The sequence below is a fragment of the Echinops telfairi genome, unplaced genomic scaffold (genome assembly GCF_000313985.2).
Source record: "Echinops telfairi isolate 266 unplaced genomic scaffold, ASM31398v2 ScPeMD7_7416;HRSCAF=8454, whole genome shotgun sequence".
Taxonomy (NCBI): domain Eukaryota; kingdom Metazoa; phylum Chordata; class Mammalia; order Afrosoricida; family Tenrecidae; genus Echinops; species Echinops telfairi.
This window is the reverse complement of record NW_022111316.1, coordinates 389,010-408,514: the sequence shown is the minus strand read 5'-3', so window position 1 is coordinate 408,514 and position 19,505 is coordinate 389,010. Positions and strand designations below refer to the sequence as shown.

Genomic DNA, 19,505 nt, shown 5'->3' with positions numbered 1-19,505 from the left:
GCAAACGAGGAAGATTCAAGATTGCAAACAAGGGCAGTGTCAAGGACACCTGGAAGTGCGGCCCCAGCAGTCTCCTGTGGGTAGGATGCACAGGAAGGGCTCCCACCCTCCCCTCCCCGCACCCCTTGCCTAAAGGTTTTCCAGAGGGCCTTGACTGTCTATCTTTGAAACCAGGGGCTTATGGGAGTTAGGAAAACTCTCCTCTTGCAGAGACTGCTCAGAACAAACCAAGTCCCATGGAAGTGAGCAGTGGCAGGGGGCTCTGGGGAACACTGTACACAGGCAGAGGTGGACAAACAGGCATCGCTTTTATCTGGTAAAAATCAGCTTTATTTGTCAGCTACGCTTCTTCCGAATGTGTTAACAAATAAGGCATACACAAAAAGGATACTGAAGACAGACTGAATCAAAATGCCTCTGTCCAGGTTGGGGCCTGGGGCGGGTGTCACAGGTAAAGAGAAGGGGGCGGAAAAGGGGGCTCAGAGGTTCTGCCCTGTGGCTGGAGACCCCCTTTCCTGGTTACTTTCTCATTAGCCAGGGATTGCAAAGAGCTGGGCCATGTTAGTACAGTAGCTTCCGGGGTTTTCTGTCACTGGGGTGTCCCTGGGTGGGGTGCCCTAAGGGAGCACTGGCAGAGGCTGGGAGAAGGCCACGGTGGTTGAAGGACTCAGGACTGTCCCGGCTCAGGACACCTTCGCTGGGGTGTCCTCAGATGGCGGCTGCTGGTAGCCAGACCCATGTCTCAAGTGGCAGTTAACCAGGGGTGGGAAGGGTCAGGTCCCCACCTGATTCTAGGACGAGGAGACCCAGGAAAGGATAAGTCCATAATCCTGCTTGTCCCCAGGGTGCCTCTGACCCTCCCCCAAAGGGCTCTCCCCTTTTCTGATTGTCTGTCGGCCCCACCTCCCGTCATGTAATGTGAATGTTTCTAAAAGCCCAAACCCCACTGCCATTGAGCCAATTCCGACTCGCTGGCTTTGCTTCTCACTTCCCATTTGAAGTGCTTTCCCAGGGTCTGAGGGCCCATGAGTCACAGTGATGCTGTTGGACAGGCAAAGGAAGGACTCCATCACTTGGAGTCTAAGGCCTAGGGGTGGAGCCGGCTGGTGCTAAAGGCCTGGCAGTAGGGAGAGGGAGACTCCGGCCACAGACCGGTGTTCACTCAAGAATGATTACACTAACTTCCCGCCTGGTCCCCAGCAGAATGAAACAAGCCGGACGGACAGTGAGACAGACGCCTGATTCTAGCAATGGTGGTCATAAATGCTTCCTTTGGGTCACAAACAGCCTTCCTGCTTCCAGGTCCAAACCACACACTAACCTTTAGGTCTGAGCTGTCTTGCTTACAGCAGCAGTTCTCAACCTATGGGTTGTGACCCCTTTGGGGATTGAACAACCCTTTCACAGGGGTCACCTGATTCATAACAGTGGCAAAATTACAGTTATGAAGTAGTAACGAAAATAATTTTATGGTTGGGGGGGGTCACCACAACATGAGAAACTGTACGTAAGGGTCGCGGCATTAGGAAGGTTTAGAACCATTGGCTTGCAGCGTTTAGGACTGCCACTTGGATCCGTCTTCGCACCTGGGACGTTAGCATCTCTACTCGCTCACCTGTGCTCACTGGCTGCTATGGTTTCTAGAGAACAGAAGGGCATGTTTCCTCAGGTGCTTGCTGGCTTGTGGTGCAAGGATCAGACTCCCAGCCCCGGGGGTGTTCAGATCCTGGCTCAGTACTTTGAGTTATGCTTGAGGGATTTTTCTTCCAGCTGTTTTGGCAGGAGTAAGGGTCAAGAGTACCCACTGTACCCTGGAGAGAGCCAAGGCCAAACATCCATGGTTCCATGATCCTCAGAGCCTGGTTCAACAGGGCCGAGGGGTGGGAACTGGAATGGCATTTTCTCAGGAGCCCAAGGCACGCGCTCTATGGACTTAGGCTCCACCCAGCTTGGGCAAGAAGCGGAGCCCTAGGCCTGGCACTCTCGATGCTCACACGTCTTTTCAAACCAGGTTCAGGAGGTTTGGCTGCTGTGCCCCTCAGCTTGCCAAGCTGGGGATTTGTGGGCACTGTGGGGCGGGCCAGCGAGATGAGCCTGCCCTTTATGGTGGGGTTGCAGAGCTAAGTCCCTCCCTGGCGCCTCTGGGTTCAGTAGGCTGTCCCCTGGCTCCCTCTTGGTTGTTCACTAACCACCTGCCAAACTGGAACAAGGGAAACACTCTCATCGTCCCGCTATCAGCCACTTCACTTGGGGGTGGGGTGAGGGGGTTGGGGTGTTCAGATGCCCCCCTCTCCTTCTTTGGATCTTAAACCTGTGCCTGGAAGATAAGGGGAGGGTATGGGCAGAGCCTCTACTCCCCCCTCCCTCCCCACAATGAGGATGGTAGTGGCATTGTCCCTCGAGCTCTCCTCAGGTTTAGTGCCAAAGTCTCCTCTTCCAGGCGTGGCGGGGCCATTACTGGTGTAGGTAGGCATCTAGCCAGAGCTGCCCCGACTCCTTCAGTGAGCTGTGGAGGCAAGATTCCCGTCAGGCGATCAGGGGCCGGCCTGTCAGTCAGTGGTGTGGGTTCTTGGAGGAGTGCAGAGGCTGTTATCAAGCCCCGCCCCCACCCCACCTGCCAAAGGGTGGCTTGCTCCTCCTCACTCTGGGAAGAAGGCCAGGCCGGGCAGCGCCAAGCAGGGCTTCACTGGAAGCATTGGCCTGACTCGGCCACAAGTCCAGCTGAGCGCACACCTGGGCCACAGTGACCTCCCTTCCTGAGGTCGGGGATGCCTGCCTGTGGTGTCACAGCACACACACACACCATCCGTCCCGCCACCCCCATCCCCCGCCAACGGTACTCACTACACAATGTCAGCGAAGGCCGAGAGCAGGGGCTTGGACTGGTACTTGATGCCATGCTTGGTGCACAGCGACCGCACTAGGGGCGCCACTTTGTGGTAATTGTGTCGTGGCATGGTGGGGAAAAGGCTGCAGGAAGAACAGGAGACTCGGTGGTTCTGGCCCTCCTTACCCATGCGCCGCCCCCCCCCCGCCCCCGCCCGCACCCCCACTCACTGGTGCTCAATCTGGAAGTTGAGGTGCCCGCTGAACCAGTCGTTGAAGAAGGACTTGTGGACGTTGCATGTTGCCTGCAGCTGAAGGAGGAGGCCCAGTAAGCACCTGTCTCTGGTTATCAGGGGCAGGGCAGCCGGGGCACAGAGGGCTGTCCCTGCCCCTCGGTCCCCTCGTGCGACCGTAGGACAGCAGCTACAAGCCAATGGAGCCACACTGTGTGTGGACATGGCGCTTGTTACTTCCAGCCTGTAGCCACCCTCTGCCTTACCTGGGTGGATAACCAGTCCTTGTTCTGGTCGTACTCAATGTGCATGGGGATGTGGTTCATCTGCGTCACCCACACAAACCAGTGGCTCTCCAGAAACCTGGTGGACACGGCACAGACAGAAACGGTGTAGGCGCGCAACCGTTACTGTCCACAGGGACCCAATGCGATTTGGACATTGTGTGAACACCTGTGCTCTCTGTGGGGACTCCTGGGCGCTCTTGCCTGGGCAGCTCGTTACTGAAGCCTCAGGAGTGTCCGGCTGAGGGCCCAGACAGCTGCTGCTCCAGAGGGCCTGGGAAGTGCTCAGCCAGGGCCCACCTGGCTGTCATACCTTCTCTGCTGAGCCAGCTGTGCGGAAGGCCAGCTCAGCTCGCCTGTAAGAACCGGCGTGAGCCAGCTGAGAGGGCTGAAGGCAGCTGAGTCAGGATCGGAGTGCCCAGGGCATAGATTTTCTACTGGCACCCCACAGGACTCGCCTCACATAACTGTTCTGGTCTATTGCCTGCCTTGGCCAACACCTGAGCCTTCTCTGTTGCTCCTGCCCTGCCCTACCCTGCCCCGCCCCACCCCACCCCAGACCCACCTGTCTCCTTCCACTGGACTGGCTTGTCCCCATTCCCTAGCAAATCCTACCTGACCAGGAGAAAGAGGCCCAGGAAGCCCTTCAGTCCCACCAGCGGCACATAGGCGAGGGCCATACGGGCATAGAAGCTGAGCATCCAGACCAGATCCTGTGGGATGGAGGAAACAGACATGGTCACCACCACCCTCCCGCACCCGAACCCTTGGCCATCCTCATCTTCTCACAGTTGGGGTGCCACTGTGGCCCTCTCCTCAGCCCCAGGGTCACCAGCCCCTCCCTCCTTGCTTGTGGCTTTCAGAGATGCCCAGGCCTGGGGAGTCTCCCTGCACCCAGCTCCTCTCTGACCCTCTAGCACTGGGAGGTCCCTCAGGAGGACACTGAGGGAGGGAAACCCAGACGGCCAGTCAGCTTGCCTGCTGGGCCCAAGTCATGACCGGCGCTGTGAGTCCTAAGCTATTGGTGTTGGCTCTCTGTGGTTAAGTCAGCCCCAGGCCCTGGATAGTGCCCTCTCACCTCCCTTGGAGCTGAAAGCCAGAGGGCCTCTCGTGATGTGGATACTCACCACCCATTTCTTCCGCTGGACAGCAAAATAGAAAATGTACCACTGGAAGTAGAATATCACCAAGGCCGGGGGCCCAACTGAGGAGAAACAAGGGATCCAGGAGTGTGAGCGGTCTGAGGGCAGGGCCGGCCCCCACTCCCCCCCTGCCTGCCCCAGCCTGCCTCTGCCTATGGGAACAGGCACTGAAGGTGGGGCTAGGCCAGCCAGCTGGAGCAGAGGGTCAACCCCTCACTTGGCAGCAGGGTGGGACTCTGTGAGGCCACAGCCGAATGCAGCACGGTGAGGGCGTGGAAGAGGCCCTTGGCGCACAGAACCTGCCCCCACCCAGACCTTTAGAGGTACCTCAACACAGCCCTGACCCTGGCCGACTCCTTGTCACAGTCGCCTGTGGTCCAGCCTGCCGAGGGTTCTGGGCTGCTGCATCCACAGGGTGGCAGCAAAGTGGAGTGGAGGGCAGACTGCTCGCAGGCCCACAGCCCACTTCTTGGGACTTAGGGGTGGGCTTGCCCCACCTCACCTGGCAGCCCTGGAGGGCAGGAGTGGAGGGACTTCTTTGGGAAGACCCCACAAGGACAGAACTGGATGCTACCCATCCTACCCCAACTTGCTCTTCCCAAGGCTCTGTTTCACCCACCACCACCACCCCATCCCTCCACTGGGCCGTTCGGCTACATTCACCAACCAAAGTGGGACCAGTGGACTCCCTCCTCTCCTTCCTTTGCAAGGGGCCCTAGTTGTTAAAGTGCAGTTGTGGGGAACAGAAGGATTCCTCTTAAGCTGTCTCCCAATAATATGTACCAGACTTAGCTGCTTGAATATGACTGTACACTAGGCGGTCAGCGAAAGTAGGTCAGAAGTTATTCTCCTTAACATGAGCCATCTAGAGCAGCCAGACTGACCCACCCTAAGTAGGGCCCAGTCCTTTCTGTTATTGTTCCCTTGAAGCAGTACCCAAAGGCAAGCCCAGGACCACTCTAGGATGACTAAGCTTAGGCTACCATCTTGCCACACATGCCCCCCTATTCCCTCCTCTTACTATTGCACGTTCACCCCTAGGTCATCCCCCTCCTATTGCTTGTATTGCCTGTTTTACAACCCCTCTCTATGACGTAGGTTGTTATCTGCTATCAGGGGGCTTGCATGCCTCCCAGGATAGTAATTGCCTGCTTTATTGTATGAGACACCAGAATGATCAAACCTGTTCAAGGATGAATTGTACTGCCCTTCTCTGTGACACATAATGCTGTGATGTATCCCCCTAAAGTAATATGATGCGGGGTTAGCAATAAAGAAGGAGGCTCGCTGGGTCTCGGGAGGGCGGTGGACGAGAGGGCTGCTCCCATGAGGGCAGTGGATGAGAGGGCTGCTCCCATGAGGGCTGTGGACGAGAGGGCTGCTCCCATGAGGGCTGTGGACGAGAGGGCTGCTCCCGCGAGGGAGGCGGCTCCTGCTCTGGCAGCCGGGTTCCCCCCACGAGGACCACCAAGCGGGGCGGAGATGAGCAATGCTACCATGTAATATGTCTGACTGTATTATTGTATTATCTCTCATGCTCTCGATGACTTTAATATAACGCTTATATGTATCAACCGTACAATTGTGCATTACTGAACCCAGAAGTAGTATTACCGAACCTGTGGGTAGTATTAGAAGCAGCGGGTGGGGGCTGGCCCCCCACCCCCCCACTGCGTCATTTTAATTTAATGCTACAGGCAGTGGTTTTCAACCTTCCTAATGCCGTGACCCTTTCATATGGTTCCTCATGTTGTGACCCCACAACCATAAAATTATTTTCATTGTGACTTCATCACTGTAATTTTGCTACTGCTATGAATCAGGTGACCCCTGTGAAAGGGTCGAGACCCACAGGTTGAGAACCACTGTTAAAGGGGTTTGTGACTCAGGTTTCGGCATTAGGGAACAAGCTTTAAATGCAGGGAGCACCGCGTTTTCAGAAAGCTCTTCGGACGACTCCTCACCTGCTGTTCTGTTCCCTGGTCGGATCCAAGGAGCCCTGGTGGCACAGTGGCCTAAGCACTGCCAGTTGTGGCTTCAACCCCTCAAGGAAGGGAGAGAGCTGAGGCTGTCCACTCCCAGAAGCCCTCAGGAGCAGTTCTACTCTGTCCTTCAGGGTCGCCAAGGATCAGGATTGACTTAAGGGGAGTGTTTCCTTGTTTGGGGTAGGGTCCAAGCCCCTTGTGAGGAGAGCCCACCTCCTCCTCCACCACTACCACCTCCTGGTGGCACTGTGGGTTAGGTGTTGGACTACTAACAGCAAGGTCTGTGGTTCAAACCCACCCGCTGCTTCCCCGAAGAGGCAGTCTGTTCTCTTAAAGATCGACACTCTCAGAAACCGGGAGTCAGAATGGACATGGCTTCAACCCTCCCACAGCTGTCTGTTCCTTTGCTGCTCTGGGGGTTGGACAGGGCTTCACCTTTGCCCAGGGCCCTTTGCACAGACAGAAGGTTTAATCAGGAAGGCCCCACCGGATCCCTCAGCATCTCTGTGGGATTATAGGAACTAGTTTCTGCTGAACACAGACCTTGAGCCAGACATTAGCCCAACCGGTGACTTTGTTCAGGTGTGAGGTAGGGAGTTACCTGGGGTGCAGGTGGGCTACTTCCTCCAGTCCCCTTACTTAAATACAGGATTCCTCTCAGAGCCCTTCATTAACTCCTGCCCCCAGCCCAGGGCAGTTCCTTTGTACCAGAGGACACTCACTCAGGCAGAAGTATTTGTGTTGGTGGTTGTACGGCATGTACTTTTTCTTCTGTTTCCCAAGCTGCAAAGAAAAGCAAACAAAGCACCAATCATCACCTTACCGCTACCACCTCCTCCACACCCACCATCACTACTTCAGCCACCACCATCTCCTCCTCTATCACCACCTCCATCCATCCCCATCTACCTCTTCAACCACCACCCCCACTTCCTCCATATCTACCTCCCCACCCCACACCCCACCTCCGTGGCCTTGGCCTTCTCCTGCTGTCGGCTTGCAGGCACTATTAGCAGACCCCAGCCTCCCTTCCAGCATGTGGGCCACACAGCCCTGGGTATGGCCTGTGTGAGGGCATCTGACCGTGCATCAGCGATGGCTCAGGCCAGCATGAGGGAAGGCAACAGTCTCCAGGTTCCTTACGTTCCTCCAGAGAAGCCTCTCATGAGATGTCCAAGCCCTACCTCCCTTTTCCCTTCCGTTAGGGGACTGAATGGTGTCCACTAAAAAGTGTATGTCAACTTGCCTAGACCAGGATTCCCAGTGTTTTGTGATTAGCCCTCATTTGGTGGGGGTCTGATATAATTGTCCTGTATGCTGTACATCCTCAAAAGGTAGTCCTGGTAGTACAGTCGGGTAAGCATCAGGGCTGCCAACGGCAAGGTCGGTGGTTCAAACCCACCCATGGCTCTGCAGGAAAATGATGAGGCTGGCTACCCCCTAAAGATGTACAACCTTGGACATCCTATCGAAGGTTGCTATGAGTTCGGGGGCATTGGGTGAAAATCCTAATTTCTAATCTAATCTCCGAATTCAGTTGTATATTGAATGAATCTCTTTTGAGATACAAACACCAAACAAGTGAGCAGAGAAGCAGAGGGGCTTCCTACCACAAAGAAAGAAGAACAGAGTAGAGTGCACCCTTGGGACCCAGGGTCAGAACCTCCTAAAACCAGTGGAAGATTAAAGACAAGGACCTTCCGCAGACACAAAACCATGGATGCCCCAGGTCAGCACCGGCAGCGTGCCCAGTGGCTAAGTTGTGCTGGGAAGGACTGAGCCAAGCCCCAGGAAGCCCAACTGGGCTTTGGCTGGCAGGCATGCCTTCTAGCCTCAGCCGTGGATACAGTCACAGCTGGCACCCACATGCACAAACAAACACATGCAGGGCACACGCGTGCCATCCAGTCACAGCCGTCGTCTGGGACCCAGTCTCTGTTTCTGGTGTCTGCAGAGAGGCACATCCTGGAAACCCTTGTACCCAGGGGGCAAGAAGGGCCGGCGTGTAGCCTCTTCTCTTCCCTACAGCGTCCCCACCTTTTTCCTAACCCTCAACCGCGATGGCGGAAATGCTACCACAAGCCTGCTGCAGTGGCCAAGCCATTCATCGGCATAGCTCCTCTGACACAGCCACCGATGCCAGGCCAAGGACCCTTGGCATCAGGTGGTTCTATTATTCAATAACGACTTGCTGATCTTACTGGACTATGGAATACGGGAGAGTGCTTACTGCCTCCCAGGAGTTTTAAACAGCACAGACCCCAGCTGGTCTCATCCACACTGGCAGTAATGCAAAACATCTCTGGCGAAGAGGGTAGAGCTGCCTGGCTTCCCCACACCCTTACCGCCCAGGCCTCCACTCACCTCCACGGAGAGGATCTTCCCCAGGGTGAAGAAGAAGGGGTGCATGTTGAGGTCTGGGTCTTTGCGGAAGCAGTTGGGCTTGGCGTGGTGCTGAAAGTGCATGTGGTTCCACCAGCTGGCAGGGGCTCCCTACAGCAAAGCAGGGTATGAGAACCGGGATCCCCCTTCCCTGAAGCAGCCATCCCTCCAGTGGGGTTTCAGAGAGCCCCTCCTCCTGCCATTGACCTTCAGGTGGCCAATCACGAAATGGTGGATCAGGTGGTTCCATTTTGAGGTGCTGAAGACAGAGAGATGGCCAAAGTCATGCTGCAGCCAGCCAGCCTGGGCCTAGAAGGGAGAGAGAGCGGAGCTGAGAACAGTCCACCAGCCCAGTGCCCCGCCCACTGACCTCCTCCCAGCCTGTGATGCCCTACTCCCACCATTACGGGAAGCACTCAGGAAACCTGGGTCCTAATTATGACTTTGCTACCAACTCATTGAGGAGTTGGGGCTAGGTACTATGCTTTTCCCATTTCTCAAACACCACAGCCTGCGGTGAACTGAACATTCAGAATGTACAAGAGGACAGAAAGGGGAGCTGATATCAAAGAGTCCAAAAAAAAAAAAGAAAATGTTTTGAAACTGATGGTGGTAGCAATTGTACAATTATGCTTGACCTAATTGAGTTATGGACTGTTATATATCTGTAAGAGCTCCCAATAAAATGATTAGTAATAATAAAAATAAACGAACAGAGAGTGACAAACACAGAAGCACAAAAGGCTAGGCAAATGGCTTCAGCCAGCGTAGGATTAGGGCCCAACCATTTTTGGCGTAGTGGCTATGAGTTGAGTTGCTAACCTCAAGGTTAGCAGTTCGAAACCACCAGCAGCTCCACAGGAGAAAAACAAGACTTTCTACTCCTATAAAGTTATAGTCTTGGAAACCCAGAGGGGAAGTTCTACCCTGTCCTAAGGGGCCACTGTGAGTTAGCACTGACTCTATGGCAGGGAGTGAGTCTATTCTCAGTCTGCTGGGCAATGTTGATAGTAGGGAGGAAGCAAAGCTTTTCTAAGAACCCACAATCTGGGTTCCTGGCACACTTCACAATTCTCCTAATTGGTCCCAGACAATTCTGACTCATGGTGACCCTTTAGGACAGGGTAGCACTAACTACCCCATTGGGTTTTCTGAGACTATGACTCTATAGAAATAGAATCCTCATGTTTCTCCCACACAGAGGCTGGTGGTTTCAAACCGCTGACCTTGCAGATCACAGCCTAATATGTAACCACTACACCACCTGGCACACAGGCTGCGGTAGAACCTGAACACAAGGCTACAGAGGAGACAGCGACCTTGCAAAGAGTGGCCGGAGGGGCAGTGCAAGAAACCGAGATGTGCATGTGGTTCATGCGCCTCGAACAGCTGCAGACAACACAAGGCACATTCTCTTGCGGTACCTGCCCTCCAGCCAACCTTCAGCACTTCTCAGTCCAGAGGGCACGGCACCCTGGCCTTCTGAGGGGTACAGAGGGCATGCCCCCAGGGGTGCTAAGCTTGGCGTTGCACATGACAAGTCAGGGACTCTCACCTGCACTGCGCTGAGCAGCACTGCACTGAGGAGGAAGGGTACCAAGGACATCCCAAAGGACCACAGGACGAGCCAGGCCATGACATCCATCAGCAGGATGTGCAGCAGGTACAGCAGGAAGAAACCAAGGTTAGGCTTCATGAGCCCCATTTGCTCCACCGAGGCCCGGAGCTCCCGGAACTCATCCACCAGTTCTTTCTGTAAAGGCGGAAGGGAGCAATTCATTGTTGGTCCCAGCTGTAGGCAGAGGGCTCAAGGGCCGCCCAACCCTACAAATCTCTAGGGAAGTCCACAGCGCTAGTAAAGACACCAAAATATTGCACCAGGATGTCAGGAGGCGATGGGGGATCGTGCCCAAGAACCCGTGATCTATGGAGTCAAGCTGACCTAATTATAGGCCTTACTCTGCCACTTCTGATGGGACCTGTGGCCAAGTCACTTGACCTGAGCCTCAGGCGCCTCATCGGGGTGAGCTGTGAGGGTTTCTTGAGGCTCTGCCTGGCACAGAATATGTGCTCCATGGGGGATGAGGGTGGCCTTGGGAAGACCAGAGTTCCAAAGCCCTGCTCCCTTGGGCCTGTGTCCCATGACCATGAAGGAAAAGCAGGGGTTCAAGACTCCCAGGGACCCCATGTAGATCATCCTTCTCTTCCCTGTCCCACAACCACCATAGGGTCTTCAAAGGGGGAACAGGATCTCACATTTTTAGTGGGCTCAAAGCTGGGCTGCTCCGGGGACAGCTCTCCAATCAGCAGCGAGTTCATATACTTTCTCACAAGGGCCTTGTCGATGTGGAAGGCTGTGAAGGGGTCCTGAAAGGGGGAGGGAGTGGAGAGATGAGGAAGTAACAGCCCCCTCCCCCCTGGGACTCCTGAAGGCTCACACCAGAGGCCATCCTCCTCCCCCAGTACCCCACCCACTTGCCTGTCAGGATGCTGTGCTACAGGTAAAACAGAGGTCCCCTCCCTCCAGGCACCTGCCCTTTCCCAGGCACCCACAACTCAAGATGTGCTGCGGCTAGCTGGTCCCCTGGGTGTGCCTAGAGACAGCTTTTGCCTCCAATTGGTGGTAGAGTTGGGCTGCTAACCGAAACGACCAGTCAGCTCCGTGGGAGAAAGACGAGGTTTTCTACTCCCAGAAAGTTACCGCCTCAGAAACTCACAGGGGCGGTTCTGCCCTCTCCTCCAGGGTCCCCATGAGTCAGTAATAAACAGCGCGTTCAGTCTCCGCGTAGAAGAGAACCAGAAGGGTTGGGTGGTGCGATGAGATTTGCCCTCCCTGGGGGGCTTTTAAACCAAGCCCCTTCCCTCTCAGTGCAATTTATTGTTCTCCAGAAAACGGGAAGGAGTCTCGATTTACCCATCCCCCGCCCCCTACAGGTGGAGGCCTGTAGCTTTCCCCCCTCCCATCCCCCATCCCCCACCTCCCGTTCTCTGGATCACCCCTGCCCTCAACTCTCTCACAGCCATCGAGTTGATTGGGAATTGCCCCCGTGGGTTTCCAAGGCTGATTTTGGTTATGGGAGGTGTGTGTGGGAGGGGGGTGGAGGGAGGTGGTCTTCAGTGTCCTGAGGTCCTATCAGAGAAGCGGCGTGCGGGGCGGGCGCTGGGCGGAGCTGGCGGCCGGTGGCACCACACATCCGGACCAATCGGCGTCACGCAGTGGCCATTCCGGACCCCAAATCACAACGCGGGAAGTCCGGCGCCTGCGCCGTGCGTCCCCCACCATCTGGCTCCCAGGAGGTTACTCGGGGTCACTAGGGCTCGCTCGGGCCACTCGTGTCCGGCAGGCGATGTCCTAGGGGCGGGATGGGTCCTTGCCTACAGCATCTAAGCGCCTCGGTGGCAGAACCCTGGAGCCAGAGATCTCCTGCATCGCTAGTGTGGCAGATGGGGACAGTGGAAGAGTCACATGGCTGGGAGCAGAATGGGAAGGGGCTGCCCGGAAAGGGGAATGGCTGAAGTGGGGGAATGCGGCGAAACGAAGGCCCCAACTTTCAGGGCCCTTAGGGTGACTCCTGGTACTACCCCATCAGGGAGGCAGGCGTAGGCTTAGCTCCGAGGGTGCCAATCTTAGGAGAAGCCGTTGGACCCGGACTGGGCGTGCGCAGACTCCGCCGAGGGGGGTCCAAGAGAGGGGGGACGCGATCCTCCTTCAGGGCCTACTGCCCCGGGGCTCGAACAACTGTGCACTGCGGTGAGTGGCTGGAAACCCCGCCGGCCCGCGGCTCGGTAACCCCCCGGGCAGGAGTTGAGGACGCCCCCAAGAGTCGTTGTCTGGCGACGAATCTCCGGCCCCTTGCACGCCGTTCTTTGGGCCTGCAGCCGCCGGTCCTTTCTCCCGGGTGTTGTCCCTTCCTCTTTTTACCCCAACCCTAGGAGGGATGGATCTCCTCTCCTGTTCTCCGCCCGCTCCGGTCCCAGAGTGGAGGCCCGCGCGCTTCCCGAGCGGAAGCCAGACTCCCTCGGCCATTGCCCTCTCCTTCCCCGGCGCCCAGCACCCTCGCCCTCCTCCCTGAGACCGCAGGCTCCCAGCCTCCGGCGGAATGCGCGCCCGGGCAGGACCGCCCTTTGTTTGGGCTCACCCGGAGCAGGCCGCCTGCGCCAGCCCCCCGCGCGCCGGTCGGCCGAGCCGGTCTCCAGCCCTGGCATCCCGGCCGTCTGCAACACGCTCAGAACCCAGGGGCAACGCGTCCCCCGGGGCTGCCTCACCCCCCACCCCGGCGCCAAACGTCGCGTCTCGGGCACCATCCCTGGCGCGCTCACCGTGGCATCCTGCCCCGCGTAGTGGCTGATGACCCGGGAGCCCCCCGGGTGCCGGCGGACGAACTCGCTGATGTTGTACACTTTGCGATCGATCACCAGCCACCGCTCCTTCTCGCGCCCCGATCGCTGCGCCACCTCGTCCCAAGTGAAGTAGCGCTGGCCCGACCCCACCACCGGGGGCTCGGCGGCCTTCGGGTCCGGGGCCATCTCGCTCGGGCACTGCGGCGCGCTAGGCCAGCAGGGGCTGTCAGGGGCGCGCTCCGGGCACGGGCTCGCGTGCTGGGAGAGCCGCTCCGCGGGCGCGCACCCGGAGCCCACCGGCCGCGCGCCGGGTTTTCAGCACCCGAGACGCGGACTGCGAAACCTTGCAGCGCACGCTCCCATTGGCTGGGCCACGTGGCGCGGGGAACCAGTCCCCGCCTTCCCTCCGGACCCTGAGTTGGTGGTGCAGACTGACGGTCGCTGCCTGGGGCTCCGAGAGGCCCAGGACACAGGGCAGGCATGCGCCCGCTCGCCAGCCCCTGGGAGGCCCCTTTGTTTCCACATCCCCACTTACCACCGGCGGGGTGTCGCCGTGCACCCTCCCAGACGGGCCCCCGCGAGCCTACTAACGGTTCCTGGGGAGGCCCTGGTGCCTAGAGGAGGCTCAGGGTTCTTAGGTTGGGACAGAGCTTTCCGGAAGGGTGCGCGGGGTCCCCAAGCTACACCATCCCCAGGACCGAGACCACCCTGGTGGAGGGGGCGGGGCGGGCACCAGCCGGAAGACCTGCACGCAGAAGGCTCTCAATGTTGGCCAAACAGGCCTGCTTACTCGCCACGGAGTTCCACTGTCCTGTGGAGCCTGGAGAGACTGCATCAGCCCCACTGGGAACCGCAATTAAGCTTGTGAAGCATATAATTATGTTTGACTGGGGTCTTGTGGAAGGGGGGGGCATTGTTACTGAATTTATTTACTCGGTAATAACATTAAAATGCCTCACCCACTTTATAACCGCTTGCCTTTTTATTTTTTAAGAATCATCTGGGGTCTGATTTCCAAAAGGCCTTGGGTCTCCAAGCCCAGGCCTCTCCAGTCGATCCTGGGAACCTTGTTGGTGTTCAGCCAAGCTGAGGGTTTTCAGGCCAGTGGCCTTTGCGGAAACAGATTGCCAAGCCTGTTTTTTTGAGGGACCTGTGGATGGGTTCAAACCACCAATGTTTGGCCCGATAGAGGATCGCTTAACCACTTGCCTCACCTGTGAACCTGGAGGCCTCTTGGAGTCTTAGGAGACTTAGCTTGGGCAAGAAGAATGAGACCTCTCAGACAGGACTGTGGAGGAGTTGGTGTTGCCCCCTACATGCAAGAGCTGAAGACACCCTGGTTTAGGAGCTGTTTTGTTTTTCAATAAACGCGAAACACGGGTGTGCTGCGCACTTCACTAAGGGTTTCACGAATATTATTTCAGCCCCTACAATCCTATGAGCTAGAACTATTAGCCTTTACAAATGGAGAAACTGAACCAAGAAGTATCTGGACACAAAGCTAGTGAATGGTGTGGCAAGGTTTGTGCCTGGCCTGTCTTGTGGACCCGTGCCTCTACTGTCAGCCTTTTCGACACTGCAGTATTTGGATATCCTGAGGACACCTCCCTTGACCCAATGCATGGAGCTACAGTCAGCAGTCAGCGCCTTAGGGAGTCAAGAGAGGGAAATAGGATTAGGAGAGAAATAGCCAGATTTCTGGTAGAAAAAGATCTTAGCCCATACAATCCAAATCCTTCAAAGATATAAGAACATTGGCCGCATCCGGCTCCAGACACTTCCGCTGTTACGGACCCTCTCTAGGAGACTATACTCCAAACCCCTCCGATGCTGGTCCATGGGATTCCACCCAGGGTAAGTGCCCTCCTTCTCCTCTCATCCGTAAATTCTACTCCAACTGTTCTCCCAGCACCCACTGTCCTCATATCCACCTTACTCCTCAACCTGGGTTTTGGGGAAACCTCCTCCTAAAAAGACTTCAGAAAGGAATTCCAAGCACCAGCGTCTTGCCAAGAAAAGGCGGATCTTGGAACGGAGAGGCATGCTGAAGAAGCAGCAACAGCCATCTGACAAGGTGCCTAAGTTGCACTTAGACCCTCCAAAGAAAGAGGAGATTCCGAAGGTAGATGGCATTTGGAGTGCCCTTCCTTTCCCCAAAAGGAGAAAGAGCTGCCTCCAGCAGTGGAGCTGAGCCGGCCCTGGAGAAGAAAGCGGGAGTGTCGTGGCTGACCCCTGCCCCAGCACAGAAGGGCTGTTCTCTCTAGGTTCAAGCAGACTTGCTGGGAGAGTCCCAGAGTGCCGTTCCGAAGGGGAAGAGCCCAGTTGGCTGTGCCAAGTGGGCACAGGGCCCAAGGGAACATGTCAGCTCCTTAGCCCGATGTAGCATTATCAACTATGGCGGTGATGTGCTTGAGGTAGTTAGTTTATTGTGCCAACCTAGCCGATAAACACATGTGGGGTTAATTGAAGGGCGGAGAGATAAATGGCTCAGTGAGCCTGGCCTTTCTAGTTCTTGGGTCTCTTGATTTCTGATGATCAAAACAGGGTGCAGCTGCCTTAGCCAGTTCCCTGTTTCAACTGGCAAGGCTCATGTCCTGCAAGACATCCCTGAGGAGAAGCCACATGGATCTACCCCGATGCAGCCCTGGGTGCTGGAGCAGTTGTGTGGAGATCCCTGCCAGCACTGAGATGCTTACACATTCACTGATTCAGCTTTCCTCCTGCAGTTGGCATCATTGCACATATTTTGTGAGATGGAGGAGGACTTTGTAGATTGGTGTCAGACATATGGGCTAATGTTGGACTTGTGTGCTTGGGCAGCACTGGGTTGGGATGTTTTCTTGATGTGCACTTACCCTTTATATAAGACTCTCTCATATATAGTTCCTGTGGATTTGTTTCTCTAATGTACCCAGACTAACACAGTGCTGTACGGCGAGGATATCCTGCCCCCCTGCCCCGTAGCCCTGCCCCATCATGGTTTACCCAACCAGATGGAATGGGATACGGAAGCAGCACAGTGAATGGTACACCCTTCAAGATTCCCCAGAGCCAGATCTCGGAGATACTCACAGGGAAGATAGTGGTGGGGCATTGCTATCCACAATGACTTCAAAGCCCTCCAGTACCTCCACCCCAAGTGTCTGACCCTCGGTACCTCCCACAATCCCCCTCCTCAACCGGAAGGCCGGACTGCCCAGAGAATACCACAGTGTCTCTGAAGCATCTCACCCAGGAGCTGCAGAATCAGGGACATTTGGGTTTGAAAAACGTGGACATCCCTGCCCGGGCAAGGTACCTAGGCCACCATGGCTGGATACATTGGTTGAAGTCAAGTGGGAACAGCACCTGGCCCAGAATCCCCACAAAAGACTAGCGGCAGTGGGAACGCTAGTGAGGTGGGAAGGAGAAACAGTCAGTATGTCAGCAGAAAGAAGGGACCAGTGCACAGCTCTGCCAGCTCCACACCCCGGCCTTAATTTCCATTGCAACCTTACCTCAGGTGCTGTGTTCTGTGTCTGGTGAAGTGGCCCACGCAAGTGGGAACCCTCCGTGTCAGAATCCAGCCTACACTGTTTACCTCCTGGATGGTGCTAACCACAGGTGCCTAGGGTGCTTTGCTCCCGTCAAGCCTTTTGACGTTCAAGGGGTAGGGCATACCAAGATGTCAGTTCCCCAACAGCCTTATCTCTAGGGTAGTCATGGGGCCCCGCTGATGCCTTTGCCTCTGCACCCTCTCTCACTCCGAGGTCTCCTGGTTTCGGTGGTGAATTAATTGTATGGGCACATACAGAGCAGGGACTCAGGGACTCGGCTCAGGGTCTCCATCTGGCCCGAGTCTGAATGCTGTTGTTCTTCCCACCATGACTCCCCCAGGGACCATCCCTGCTGAGGTGGAGTTCCCCTTCGGGCTACAAGCTCTAGAGGTAAGAGCAAAATCTGGACATCAATGCAAAGAAAGCAAGCTCTTCCTAAGATTCATTCCATTCGGGTCCCTCTCTTGAGGTTAAAAAAGAATTTAAAGTGTTTTAAAGGGTTTTTAGTTATCGTTTACTGTGCTGAAGCAAGCCTCTGAAAACAAATGACTCCTCTAATTTTTTTTATAAAAGGGGAGGGGGAAAAAAAGATGAGAACATTAGTGTTCACCGTCGGAGAGAGCCTTCCCAAGTTCCAGCTGGGGAGCCTGGGTCAGAGTTCATGCGTATAGTCTTTTAGGATGGGGGCCACTGCACTTCAAAAAAACCAAAAAACGCTCTCAACAACTTGACAGTGTATAACAAAGCTATAAAATATGTGGACTCTTGGTCCCTGTAATTTCTCTCTTGGGGAAGTGGGAGGGAAGGGGGGATGTGCAAGATGTTTGTAGCAAATTTAGTAGCAAAACTCATCGCCAGCCTCAAACCCCTGCAAGGAAAATGTTGCCAAGTTCCTGGGGCTGGGTGAGCACAAGGAGGAATAAACAGGTTGATTTAAAATGACCAGGATGTGAACGACAGTCAAAACAAACTGCCATTGAGTCGATGGTGACTCATCAAAACACTCACACCCAATGCCATCCAGTTGATTCTGGTGCATGCAACCCTCAAGGACACAGTAGAACTGTCCCTGTAGGTTCCCTTGTGGGAGTAGAAAGCCTTCTCTTTCTAGCTCAGAGTGGCCTCTGGGTTTGAACTGCTCACCTTGTGGTTAGCAGCCCAACTCCTAACCCACAACACCACCAAGGCTCCCTCAAGAAAGTATAAAAGAAGAGAGGCGGATCTACTGGGATAACATTTTGTAGCTTAATGCTCTTACTTTTCTTTCTTTTTCTTTTTTTCCCCTATAAAGTTGCTTAAGCTCGGTAAGTTAAAAGGAGAGCGAGAACGTCAAGCTCAAACATTTGTTCGGGTAGTAAAGACACGCTGGGACAGAAGTTCTCTTAGACTGTTGGTGGGAGTATAAGTTGATTGGCCTTTCTGGACAAACCGTTTTGAAACTTTACTAAGAATCTTAAAAACAAAGGAAAAACTAAACAAAAAAATCCCATCCTTGCCATCGAGTCGATTCTGACCCAGCGACCCCATAGGACAGAGTAAAACTGCCCCTGTGGGTTTCTCAGATTGTAGGAGAAAGCCCAGTCTTTCTCCACAGAGCGACTAGTGGTTTCAAACTGCTGACCTTGTGGTTAGCCGCCCAAAGCATAACCAGTACACTACCAGGGCTCTTATTTATTAAAAAAAAAAAAGTTCCCAATAATTCTATGTTTGGGGATAAAGCCCAAAGACATCATTGGAGGGGTGTGTGTGATAAAACTATAGTCATTGAAGTATTATTTATGATAGCCAAAGGTGGTGAGGTTTGTAGTAGGGACAGGCGATAGAGGCTCCAGAGAGAAAGACTGGAGGGAAGTAAAAAGAATGGTTTACTTCTCATGATAGTGGGATAGGAGGAAGGTGAAAGGAAATAGAGGAAAGAAGCAGGAGGCAAGGGGATGAGTTCCCTTGCAGACATGAAGGGTGACTAGGCCACAGCTGTCACTCACTGCCACTGAGTTGAGGCCTACTCATAGTGACCCTATGGGACAAGGTAGAGCTGCCCCTGTGCATTTCTGAGCTCTTGACGGGAGTAGAAAGCTCCATCTTTCTCCTCAGAGCGGCTGGTGGTTTTGAATTGCCGACCTTCTGGTTAGCAGCTACACTCTGCACCTCTCCATCACCAGGACTCTTGGTCCAGAGCCACGGTCTCGGAGAGTTCATCAGTCTCTAGCCATCTGGTAAGCCTAGTCTTACGATTTGGAGCTTTGTCTCAGCTTTTCTCTCCCACTCCCTCGAGGACCTTCTAATGTCCCTTGCGAAGCAGTCCGGCGTGGTAGCCGGGCACCATCTAGTTCTTCTGGTCTCAGGGTGTGGAGACTGATGTCTTTGTGGCCCAGTTAGTCCACCGGACAAATTGTTTCCATGTGTCTTTGACTTTTCCTCGTTTTTTCTTTCCTGCAGATGGGGGGCGACCAATAGCTCAGCTTAGCTGGTTTCTCATGAGCTTAAGACCCTAGTTGTTGACCACCGAGACAGAAGGTAGGGCATCAGCTGTGTGCATTAAGTGACGTCAGGTGACGTTGATGATCATCGTCTTTAATGCTTTTTTAGATCATCTGCAATGTGCGTGTGCTACTTCTACAATGGGGGAGGTCATTACTATTTTTTAAATACCACTTGTAGGGTAAGTTCTTGGCGAACCCTTCCATACCTGAAATAATTTGCTTTTTCTCTCAATATTTGTGAAGTGTATGCTCATGGTAACTTCAAGAGGTGCTGGGAATACAAAGTCCAATTT

The 19,505-nt window shown here is 54.9% G+C and overlaps 1 protein-coding gene and 1 pseudogene across 2 annotated transcripts; one reads left to right on the top strand and one right to left on the bottom strand.

The window, feature by feature from the left end:
• Positions 1 to 1,463: 1,463 nt before the first annotated feature.
• On the bottom strand, positions 1,464 to 13,394 carry FADS1 (fatty acid desaturase 1). 2 transcript variants are annotated; one of them, XM_004714938.2, is made up of 12 exons: positions 13,173 to 13,394; positions 11,109 to 11,219; positions 10,408 to 10,605; positions 9,060 to 9,161; positions 8,835 to 8,963; positions 7,193 to 7,253; positions 4,471 to 4,547; positions 3,959 to 4,056; positions 3,326 to 3,422; positions 3,058 to 3,137; positions 2,845 to 2,970; positions 1,464 to 2,506 (listed from the first exon to the last, which is right to left on the bottom strand). In XM_004714938.2, the coding sequence occupies exons 1-12, from the start codon at positions 13,377 to 13,379 to the stop codon at positions 2,455 to 2,457; spliced, it is 1,338 nt and encodes a 445-aa protein (XP_004714995.1). In that variant the 5' UTR covers positions 13,380 to 13,394; the 3' UTR covers positions 1,464 to 2,454. The 2 variants fall into 2 exon arrangements, with proteins under 2 accessions (XP_004714995.1, XP_045153023.1); XM_045297088.1 differs by lacking the exon at positions 13,173 to 13,394 and adding an exon at positions 11,570 to 11,709.
• A 1,307-nt stretch (positions 13,395 to 14,701) lies between these two features.
• Positions 14,702 to 19,196, top strand: LOC115871980 (annotated as a pseudogene).
• The last annotated feature ends 309 nt before the right edge of the window (positions 19,197 to 19,505 follow it).